The sequence below is a fragment of the Apaloderma vittatum genome, unplaced genomic scaffold (genome assembly GCF_000703405.1).
Source record: "Apaloderma vittatum isolate BGI_N311 unplaced genomic scaffold, ASM70340v1 scaffold16856, whole genome shotgun sequence".
NCBI lineage: Eukaryota > Metazoa > Chordata > Aves > Trogoniformes > Trogonidae > Apaloderma > Apaloderma vittatum.
Window position 1 is genome coordinate 33,516 of NW_009722470.1, and position 11,918 is coordinate 45,433.

At 41.5% G+C, this 11,918-nt stretch overlaps 1 protein-coding gene across 1 annotated transcript in view; it reads right to left on the bottom strand.

Moving 5' to 3' along the window:
- The window catches only part of AFTPH (aftiphilin), a 35,796-nt gene that overhangs the window by 17,284 nt on the left and 6,594 nt on the right, over nt 1-11,918 (bottom strand). The window contains exons 2-5 of the mRNA XM_009871792.1: nt 5,700-5,851; nt 5,085-5,211; nt 4,709-4,765; nt 2,234-2,356 (exon numbers count right to left, since the gene is read on the bottom strand). Of these exons, the coding sequence (XP_009870094.1) occupies nt 2,234-2,356; nt 4,709-4,765; nt 5,085-5,211; nt 5,700-5,851 (459 nt within the window). The remainder of the gene's footprint in view (nt 1-2,233; nt 2,357-4,708; nt 4,766-5,084; nt 5,212-5,699; nt 5,852-11,918) is intronic.

Genomic DNA, 11,918 nt, shown 5'->3' on the forward strand with positions numbered 1-11,918 from the left:
GTCATACACGTACATGCCCAGACCCTGATCCCATAAATGCCCAGCTCTGAACAAAGGACTCTTTTCCTCAAGCAAACCATAGGAATCCATCGAGCAGAGCCTCTCCTTCCAATAAGAAAGCCAGTATTCTGAAGCTTCTACGAATTTTCTATCTGAAAATGGAGGAATTTAGAAGTTTTAACTAAAATATACATTAACTGGGTCAACTTAAAGAAATTGTCGCACCTAAATGACCTGTGTTTAGAGTAAGAAGTTTCACAGTCCTCTTAATACCACTCCCAACTGGAATATCCCTAAGAGGCAGTTTGCACAATGCAAACTGAAGCTGGACTTTCCCACAAGCAAACAGAAGCCAAACATTAGCAGAAGACGAGGCCAAGAAAGAAACAAAGCCTCTGAGAAGGAGAATCGATTGTTCATGCCCTGAAACTTTCTCATTGTCACTTATCTATGGCTCTTAGCGTTCTTAATGGTAAGAGCTCTAACTCATCCCCTTCCCCAAAAGCTTCTTTCAGTATTTGACTTTTTGGAAAAAAGTAACTTAAAGCCAGGAGTGTGGACAGATAGCACAGAACCTTCTTGTATGTATTCTTTATGTATATGTATTCATGTATGTATTCACAATCACTGAACCAAGATGCCCTTGTCCGAAGAAGCTACAGGACGAGATTATTAAACTGTGACAAGTAATGGGAAATTCTGCTGCAAGAGTACCCAAAAGTATGAATTCCTAATTGGAGATAAGGCTTTGATAAGTAAAGGTTCTTATTTTCAGCACTCGGTACCGTGACTGCCAAGCAACTGAGAAAATGCCACATGTCAGAGATGCTGCTACTTGAGGCTCTTGCAGCTCTCTCCACTATGTTTAGCATATGGTTTAATTTATGTTTTTCCCTCTGTAAAAAAGGAAACTTGGAACACTGCAGAAAGCCAGTGAAATTCTCCTACTTTGCTCATATATAGAAATCACACGAGTGATTTCTTCAGCTCAGACTGGTTGCAATAATCATTATTGTTACCTTTCCTAACACCCAGTTCAGCTGCTCAGTTCCACTACAGTATTTATGAGAAGCAGCACAGGAAGCATCACCAAATACATACACTAATACATAAAACAATCTCAGTTCTGAGCCCACTAACATACTGTTAATTCTACAATGGAAAAAATAATAATTCCCTGGCAGAAACATGTCACAGTTGCAAATCGCTCTGCACTACGGCAGGGCAAAGAGTGCAAGAAAATCATTATACTCTGAAGTACCTGGTGTCATGGTTAGATGTAGAACAAGGATAAGTCATTTTCTAATGCCTTCAGTCAGAAGTCACAAGCACTGAAGGTAACTAAAGGTGCTGAGCAGATTAAATGAGACCTGCACTAAGGATGGACAGAGCTGACTGAATAGGTGGCCAGTACCACCGCAGTGACGCTGAAAATGGGGTCTCTCTGCATAACCCGTGAGCTTGGGGACGATGAAACACGTTCCAACACGCACGGCACTTCAGTGGTTTGCTAATATCCTGGTATCAAAAGAACAAACCAGAACTCAGGAAATTCGGAGGCTCACTCCTAAACTCTGAACTCATTTTGTACCAGACTTCAGACAGAGAAGGCAGCAGAGCAACTTCCTGGTGAACAGATAATCATTCAAGAAAAGCTGGCAGAGAGGGACAGCAGAACTCGTACAACCAAAACGCCAGGCACTTCTGCTCCTAATGACCGTACCCAGAACTTCTTTCCAGGCAGCTGGGCTACTTTACTCTGAAAAAATAGGAACGGGGAAAAGGAAAAGAACATGAACAGCATACATGTAACTATGATAATTCAGAAAAACAACTGCTAACAGGTAGAATGACATCCTACAGTAACCTCCAGAGAAAGCAAAGATGAAGAACCTTAGCCAGAGGCAGGACAAATCTAAAGTTACACCTAAAACCGGTGGAAGTATCTGCCCACTGCCTCTTAAAGCAAATAGCTATGACAGCAGGTATCATCAGGACTCGTAAATGCTGGCCACCAGCTGCTACAGTCTTACTGTGGGACTCTCTTCCAGTCACACGTGAAAAGCAGATCCAAGAGCAGGGCTTCAAGGTGACAAAAGGAACAGCTGCCCTTTACATGCGGGTGTCTTTGAACACACCCTCTAGCTATTTTAAATACGAAGGAAGAGGCAAGGCGTCCCATTATTGCCCTCTCTTCCTTTCCCTCTCCTCCCCCTTCTCTCTATTTTTTTACCTGGAACTGATCAGAAGTACATGTGTTCATCTCTGGTGATACAGGAGGTGTCTGTCCTATTGAAGCTATTTTTTCTGCTGCAGATATTGGTTTCAAAGGTTCCTTGGTGGGCTCTAACATACCCTAAATAAAGAAATAAATTTAAAAAAACCCAACAAACCCATAATAATAGTAATAAATAAATCACAGGTGCACACAGACACACACACTTATATATATTCCAAAAACTGCAGATGCAAAAAAGTAGAAAGCACACTACTAGGTAGCACTACCATCGCCGAGGGACTCTGGGGAAGTGTGTATCTGGGGCACTTTAGTGAGGGAGGCAGAAGGAGATGGGGCACGAGAGAGAATCATCCTGGTTCCTTGGGCCTACAACGTGTTCATGTCAGTAACAGAAACCCAAGGCCCTGGCTGGACCTTCCTTTCATCTTTCAATAATGTCATTTAAGCTGGAGAAAACAGTTACTTGATAAGGTGACATCTCCTCCTCCCAATTGTGTGTAGACTATTCCAGAAATATCAAATGGCCCATCACAAAGGTGCAAGTGCATTTATTCCACTTCAGCAATTAAGTAATTCAGGAGAACGAAGTCAAATTATCAGTTTGCAGAATGATACCGAGAACAATAATTATTGATGCGGAAATAAACGCATTAAAAGACATGAAGAAAATAATTAAGCCCACATTTTTAATTTTAAACAAATGGTTCAAAAGATAGACAGTACTATGAAAAATGTCTAAAATATCTGGTGTTCCTGAATAAAACTGAGGGTGAGAAAGAGAGTGAAGTTTGCGCCGAGACATGCAAATCACCTGAGAACAACGAGGTATGAGGAAAGAAACCCCCAAATAAAACAATTCAATTTGCAAGAAGTGTGTTTTAAATCAGTTTCAGCAAGTCAGCCACCAAAATCAGCTGTCCCATAAACACTTGTACAGCATGTTAGCGGACCTTAGAATTTAACCACCACTTAAATTGATTCTTCTGGACAGCGGAGAACGACAATGAAGCAATGTGGCAAGGGAAAGCAGCAAGCCAATTTACTCCTACCATCATCTATATCCAGCTTACTGTGTGCACATGTATGTAAAAAAAATGAGGAGATAATTAATCAGCAACAATCTGTTGCAAAAAATACCTGCGAGTGTTGTGTACAAACATAGCCTTGCTCACAGAGCAGCAAATGCTGGGAGGTATTTTTTGTCTCTCTTTATCGGAACACCGTGCTTACGACCAAAGGCCTTGATGCATCAAGAACACAACGGCTCTAGGAACTGACTGGAGAAGTCACTCTACAGAATTAACCTACACATTAAATTGGCTTTATAATTACCAAAGAAAACCATCACCCTTTTGTATTCAATTTGTGAATGACATGCCAGGTGTACGAGTGTTTCTATTTGTGTGTATATGTATATATATACATACACACACACAGGTTTCCAGAGCAAAAACCCGAAACAAAACAAAAAACCAAACAAACCACAACACTCTTATTTTGCTCAGACTAGGAAAAGTGGGAAATCTTATCTTCTGAATGTTTTTACTACTACAGACATTGCACAGCATCCGAAATGCCAAACAGGAATTAAAAAAAAAAAAAATCAGCTTAAGCTAAAACTGAGGATCTTAATATAGGAGGTGAGTTTCCTTGAACCTAGAGATCTAAATTAAACTTGCTATTTTCATCTAGCGCTTCAGACAACACAACAACCCTGGCTACGTGATGCTTTTTGTATGCGCACATGGCCTAACAGAGATCTACGTGCATCCTTTATGAAAACGCCAATAATGGTGCAAAGCATTCCCATGCATCTCCCGACGAAGGGATGTTGAGATGCAAACAATTCCACCTGTCCGAGAAACAGCCGAGCAGAGAGGAAAGCTTCAGAGGGCGGAGAAAGCTCCTACACACCTCTCATCCGGCACTGGAGCTGTGGAGCAGCAGTTCTGAACCTCCCCTTGAAGCGTCTGGTCTTAGCGCCAGGGCTGCCCACCAATGATATGAGAACTGACGGGCTTTTGCCATTTCTGACAACTCTTTAACGATCTAGTTTCTTGCGTCAAGTCTGAGTTGACATTTTTACATCTACACCTGGTATTTAACAGTTAAAATTCAACCAGAACTCTCTGGTGCTGCATACACATGAACAGATGACCTCAATCAATTTCTGCCTCTCTTAGAAAATGCCTCAAACTGAGTTTAGATCAGCTAGCCTACCTTCTTAGATAAATAGCTTTATGAAATGAGTAAATCAACGCTTTGTAAATTTAAAATAAACTTTCTCCATGGAGACATAATGAAAATTGTGTATTTATGATTCTTTTCTAGCTTTTCTACTGATGCCTGAGCCATAGCCATACTTACAAAAATATCTTTCATCACACTTGGTGCTTAATATCATCTCATGTATTAAATTATACAACGTTGTTGGAGCTATAACAAAAAATAACACTAAAAAAAGCTTACCAGTCCTGCAGCATACATGGGTACTATAACAGGCTGTTTCTTGTTGCCTGTAAAGAGCTGACAGAACAGCAACAAGAAAAAATTACTTAAGAGTTTCTGTGTCAGCAATGATAAGTTTTTCAATGTTATATAACTTGCGCAAGATTAATGTTAGAGAATAAATACTATGTCAAGTAGAACACAACAGTTAAGAACTAATGCAATTATCAATATTAATAGGGCTTATAAAACGTTGTCAGACAGTCTGTCATGCAAAGCCACGCTTAGTGCAGCTGTGATATTGAGACGAGCATTCACACTGATTCCAGACTTCCCCACGCTACTGCGCTTAAAGCAGCTCCATTATTTACAGAGCAAGTTTCACTGACAGACTCACAATATTTCTTGTGTCGATTCCCAGGGAGCACAAAAGCTTTTTGTTGCTGTGGGAGCCACCCCACTGGTATCTCAGTCCATACGCATCGTGGATATCCTGCAGCTCTGTCCACACGTCCATCAGTTCCCTAGACAACCCAGCATAAATCAAGTTATCAGCAAAGCAGCCTTGAATATTTATTCCAGTTCTTAATGCGAGTGACTTATGATACATTCCAATTAAACTTGCACCCAAGCACAATACCCAGGGGAACTAAAACTGCACTGTGTTCTCAGAACAATTGGAGTTCAGACTTACTGCTGGAAAATTATGTCCACAGCAGACAGGACAAGGCTTGCTCAGACTTCATCACCACATGAATAAATATGACAACAATTTATATCAAGTGTAACTAATAAGGCATTAACTCAGAGACATCACTTAAAAGCAGATGATATGCTAAGTGAAATACTCCCGCCATATGTAGTCACCAAAACCAAGCATTCTGCCAGAGAGCTGATTTTTATATTATAGTTTTTCAAAACACTTGAAGCAAATCACTCATTCTGGATTAAAAGTTTCCAAAGAAGACACATTTCTACTCTGTTTTAAGTTTGTTATGCTGTGGCTTCTTACCCAGTATGTGCTAAGGTCTCCTCAGCTGTCACCCGCTTTTCACCTGCTTCCAACAAGAGATTCAAGGAACTTATTTCTTCTTCAATTTCAAGAACAGGCATTGAAGGAAAACAGACTTCAAATATTCGTTCCAGACGACTTAGCAACGTTGTCTATATAAAAGAGAAAATATTTATGTTTGTTAACTGCTTTAAACGAGTCAAAAATTATAAAAATAAGTTAAGATGGAAAGCAATATGTAGTTAATACAAAGTTTCACTTACCACAATATATTTTAAGCACTAAATAGAGGCTGCCAGCTATTGAGAAACAGTACGGATCCTGCCTTCTGTAAAGCGAGTTCTTACAGAAGAGTCCAGAACAGTTCGTACCAGAGTCACTCCTTGTTAGAAGCAAGCAGGAAAACACATGCAACAGGTATTATGCTATACTTAAGATGGGCTAAAATCTCCAAATCTACAAAACTCGGTGTTTTACTAAACTCTTTTTCAGCAAGCTTGATACTGATCATCATTTTAGGACGATACACTTCAAATTTGAGGTGCAGCATTGATTCAGAGGAGAGCCTCACTTCCTGCAAGACGATTAGTCAAAGCTCTCACAAAACCTAGCCTCCTGTGCAACATGCTCGTGGTGTAATAACAAACTCAAAAATGGTAAGAAAAACTATTTATAGTCCAAGGACCGCACACTTCCTAAAAAATGTTAGTATCAATCACTCAGATGCAGAAAAACTATAATCCCCAGCTTCATTTGCGATCATAGTCAGGTATAATGCAAAAGAACCAAGACTAAGGAATTTAAACAGGCTGGCTGTCAAAAAGTATTTGTAAGATTCTTTTGGTACTTCCCCAGACAAAATAACTAACGAAGAGTTACTTAATGCCTTAATTCCTTGTCCCAAAACCTATTTGTGTGCTTCCACACATCAGTGGTTGTTTAATTTAAACAGAAGAACTACTTTCCTCCAATTCAGATTGAGGATGATTCAGAAAGTTGATGCTGACACGCTGCAATCCTGCAAGGGTTAAAAGCCAACCTTGGGAATGTTTCTGTCCTAGACAAATCACTTACAAAAACACACACCACAAACAAACAAACCAAAACACGAAAATCCCGCTAAGTCTCCTGAATCAGGAGCCAGCTAGACAGCAGCACAGTTCACACAACACAACTTCCCTTCTGACCCTCTGTCTGCTGCCTTAAATCATAAACTCACACCAAGGGCACGTAAATCTAAGTACTCAGAAGTTTTGCGGGAGGGCTACAGATCCATCACCCACGGTTTTGAAAGACTGGGCAGGATCTCCTGTTGGTCACAGTAGTTGCAACCACGTCTTGATGGCACCATCACTTCAGCGTCCCTTGGGAGAAAGGAAACTCCAGCCTCGTCGGTAGGCGGGCTGCGTTCTTAAGTTCCATAAAGAACTTAAAGAACTTTCAAATTCCAAAACGTTTCCTGCTTTTCACTCCACCAGTGCCCCAATCACTGATGTTCGGTAGGGTCAGGTCCCAGCGATATTACGAGCACGTAGTGGTACTAACGGTTTCCAGGCCTTTCAATTCAACAGCATGCACTGGAGAACACCGATTCTTGCTGTTTGGGCCTCGGCAGCTGGATTTAATTTTGAAAAAACAACAACAAAAAAATAAAACTCCAAACCAACCCTTCAAATAATCTCTGGCTCCCACAAAACAAAAAATTGGCACACCCCCCTTTTGTATCTTTTACAAGCTTACTGTGCTTTCCTTCTTTAAGTTCACCCCTTATATTCGTAACTTTTCTCTGTTGTATTTTCACGTAGCCTGACTTTCACATTTATTACAGCCCCATGAACCGTCTCGGACATTAGATGCACCACTGCCATAGAACATCATTTTAATGGATTAAGCTGGGGGGAAAAACAGGTAAGCAGGAACCTCTTAACATTTATTTAGAAGTACCAATTGCAAGGTATGCTCGTAAAAATGAAATTCAAGCCTGTTTTTAAATGTACTTGCTTGGAAGCGCAGCACTCGAATCTCTACTTGCCAGGGGAAGGAGGTGGAAGCCCGGCACAAAAGGAGCACTTCTATCTTTCTAATTTGGAGGTTCTCAACAGTCGTCTTTCCGATGCTCTGCTGCACTGCCCACAGGGCAGCATCCAGCTTCCCTACTGCGAAAATGGGAAAGAAAGGGAGTAGGCGAGAATCCCAGGAGCATCCCGCAGCGCCTATAACTGTGCCGGCAGAGCCCTCCTGTGGAGATGCAGCGTATCCCAGCAGCAACGCTGAATTTATCCACAAAAACCTCAGACTCGGGTTCTGTGCTACAGTCACAAGGATTTCAGGTTCAGAGAAGCGAGGCTGGTAAGTGGAAGTTACAGATTTTAATTAGGCCAACACAGTCAGTTGGGACAAACCTTTATGGACCAGAGTATCTGCTGCAGAATTGTGATAGTAACCTACATTTCTCACCTGAGTTTTTATCTGAAAAACTCCCCTTGTCTCTGGGACTCAGACATACACGAGCAAACGCAGCCCAGGAAACATCAGAGAGGCAAACAGCACAGGATCAGAACATCTGGATTCTGTGCTGGAGTCGGGACGATGAGTGGGGAACTGGGGACAAAGCCCGTTCAGCCCACCCTCCCTGCTCAGCGGCCAGCCACCACGGGCAGGAAAATGCACTCGCTTAGAGCATCAGCTCTTCGGTTTTGCTACCTCTGAGAAAAACGTCTGACAGGGACAGCCACCAGGTTCAGTTATTTGCAAAGAATAATGTCAAAATGCCATCGTTACTATACTATCAAAGGATCTGAATTACACAGCATAACTGACTCATTTTTTTTTTTTCCCCCCCATTTTCCTCCTTGTTACGTCACTGGTATGTTCTGACTATAACGAGTCATGTTCTACAATATGTAATTTTCATTTAATCATCTCTCAACACCCGATCATTGTGGCCATAGGGTAAGTTACAACACTGGTTACATTGCTTGCAGGCTGTTTTGTGTTTGCTGACCAGAACTAAGACGCTAATTTACATTTTTAGAAAGTAAAACTAAGCACTATTCCAGATCCTAGCCTAATGTTTTAGCATACAAAAGCATGTTTTACTTAACTTTTGCAACTGAATTTTGCCTACCACGTATCACTTGTCCTTATCTTATGTGAACAGGTGATGCTTACTTCATTTCTGTAATACAGCAGGAACGCGTATCCCCCAGTGAAAACGAAGACGCAGATCATGGAAACAGCAAGGCATCACGTTTCTTGAAAAGGATCCACGTTTGAGCCTGTGCTAGTGACTAAGAATATGCTCACTTAGGTAATGAAAGAATTAACAGAACGTCTCTAAGAAGCAGGCAGCATCTCAGTCCGCACCCAATTTCAAATTTGAGCTGAAGAATTGTGCCAAAATTTCAGGAACAGTTTAATTATAGCAATCTTTACACTTCCTTTCATCTTTTCTAAATTTCCAGAAATGCTTAGCCCTTATTTATATTCGACAGAGAAGAAGCGTTTCCATGCAAACCAGAGTAATTAATTCTGTGTGTGCAAAGGGACAACAGGGCTGAGTGTGCAAACACCCACCTCCCAGGCAGTGGCGACATCCTTCATGGAAAGAGTTGAACTTCTAATCAGTAACCAAATCCTGCGGTCACAGCTCGCAGGTATAAAGGGCACTATCAGCATTTTAAAATTAGTGCAAACGTCCATCTTCTGCTAAACTCAACCTACTGTTTGTACAAAACAGACTGTAAGAAAATACTGCTTTTCTCATACGTAGCAGTGTCGAAACTTTCAGGGTGAAAACTCCTGAAAAGAGACTGAAAAGGAAATGAGAACTTTTCTCCGCTTTTCTTGTCACTAATGGCATTTGATACCCGAGTGTTCTCCACTGCTACTTGAGAAGAGTAATTCTTAAAGGCACTTATTGAAGATGTGAATGAAGGCTACAGTCCTGCTAAAAATTAACCGTCATTCTGCAGTGGCAAATTCAAAGGCTCCTAGTTTCTGTGACCGTGTAGAAATTTGAGGTAATCACCTAAGATATGTAGCAACCATCACCTGAAACAACCAGGATATCACAGATGGAACAGATTTGCAAGTGAAAATGATAACCACGGGATTAGGATTTATCTCCTCGGCAGTTACACAGGGGGCGCGATCTGGTCCTCAGAGCCGAAAGGCCAAAGTACTTGGTTTACAGAATGTGTTTTTCTCTTCTTCTTCACCACGAGACTATAGAACCAGTGAACTCCTTCAACCCAACAAACCTACACCGGGCACCCAGCACACTAAATCCTCCCCAGCTGCCTCCACGTGAACTCCCCAGTGACAGGCCTCGAAACCAGGAGACACTAAGACGCGCCACGAGGACGACACCCTTGGAAGGAATTGCAGTGTTCCCCGTGTGGCCGCTGCACCGCTGCTCCAGGCCAAGTCTCAGTGAGTACAAGGGGGTAAAACCAAAATAAATAAAAGTAACAGTCGTCTTGCTTGCCTCCACCATCCCCATCATACGGAGCACACACAGCTCACCCAGCGAGCTTCTCCTCACGCTGGCAGCGGGAGAGCGGAGTGGCACTTTGTCCCTACGTCCTCCCCGCTTCCCGTCGGAGGGGACAGCCCCATTTCTCTTTCCTGCTGCCAGGGAGGAAGCAACACTCAAGCTCTGGGCTGTTCACATCTATTAAACACAAACTTGGAAGAACTAAGCAGAAATAAAACCAGTGTAATAGTTCTATTACTGAGAATATTTAGATATTCAAGCCTTATCTGAATAAAAAAATCCCACACACTTAAGAAAGGAGCTAGAAATGAGCATATGAAAGGTGCTGAATGTATAATTTAAGAAAGGAATAAAGTCCGTATGGACAGGGTTGGCTCCTAGTTAGAATTTAGAAGCTGAGGGAACACTCAAAAAACAGCAGAACAAAGCTCAGGGGCCAAAAGCCAAGAAAAGAAACTGATTAACTAGAAGTATTTTATTTATTTATTTAAAAAATCATGAACCCACACATGTATTTATGACCCTTTTAACAACACAAAGCAGATGTTTAAATGGAAAACTCTCTTTAGCTGGGCTTTCCAACATCCAAACCATATTCTCCAGCACCAGGTTTGCCTGTGAGGGGCTCAGTCACGACACACCCCTGGATCTCTACCATACGTGGGTGGGCCATTGCGTTTTGGGGATTTTTTTTGTGGATTTTCTGGGTTTGTTTGTTTTGTTTGGGATTTTTATATGTCTTTGGGGGGGAGTTGGGGGTTTTTGGTGGTTTGGTTTTTTTTGATGGGGTTTTTTTTTAGGGTTTAGGGATTTTTCAAGACAAACTAATGACCGTACAGTTAATACAGGGGAGCTGAAAAACTGATTTCAGTGGATGCAACTCAACACGGGGAACAAACCAATCAACTTCAGTATGTCTCAAAATCTTTCAGGTTCTAAAGCTGAACAGTTAACTAAACACACATAAGCAAACAAAGCACTAAGTTCCTAGTTAAATGGGGGCTATTTTTTTTCTTTGGAAAGGTTTATGGACTGCTTGAACTACGAATCAGTCTGCTCTCCACACAGCAACCACTCATTTCTTTCTCCGATGTGCAGGCTCTGCTTAGCCAAGAGAACACCTTCTCAAAAGCAGCAGGAGAAGAGCTACAGGCAATAAAACTGAGTAAAAAAAGAAGCAAAGCTCACAAAGAACACTAGTTTAACTCTCTGTGATTCAAATGTGATGCCCTTTCACCTCCTTCCTTGAAAAACACATATATTTAAGACGGTGCCGTAAGATTCCTGGAGATAAAACAAATAAAAATGAATTGTTCCATTTTTATTACCACAGTTAATTTACAGTGGAAACACCCGTCCTAAACTGAGATTTACAGGCCAGGAAGAGAATGCCACAAGACCTAAAACCCCCCAACAACATGAAATGAAGAGTAAGATTTTTTTTACAATAATTTAAAGGCAGCAATGATAGCCCGAAACACACCCAACACATTTGTAAACAGTGACTGTAAAGGTCTTGAGCTCAGCTGCAAGGCAAATCTGAAAATTTAGCAGCATGAAAAAGAACAACAAGACTTCTCTGCTCTTTTTACTGCTTGATACAAGACAGTTATAAACAAAAGAGTTATAAAACCACAGGGAAGTTTAGCGTCGAATTGTGAGGCTGTCTCCCTCCTTCTTGCTGGAAGGCTCGCACATTTATTCTCCTTCAGCCGGAGGAG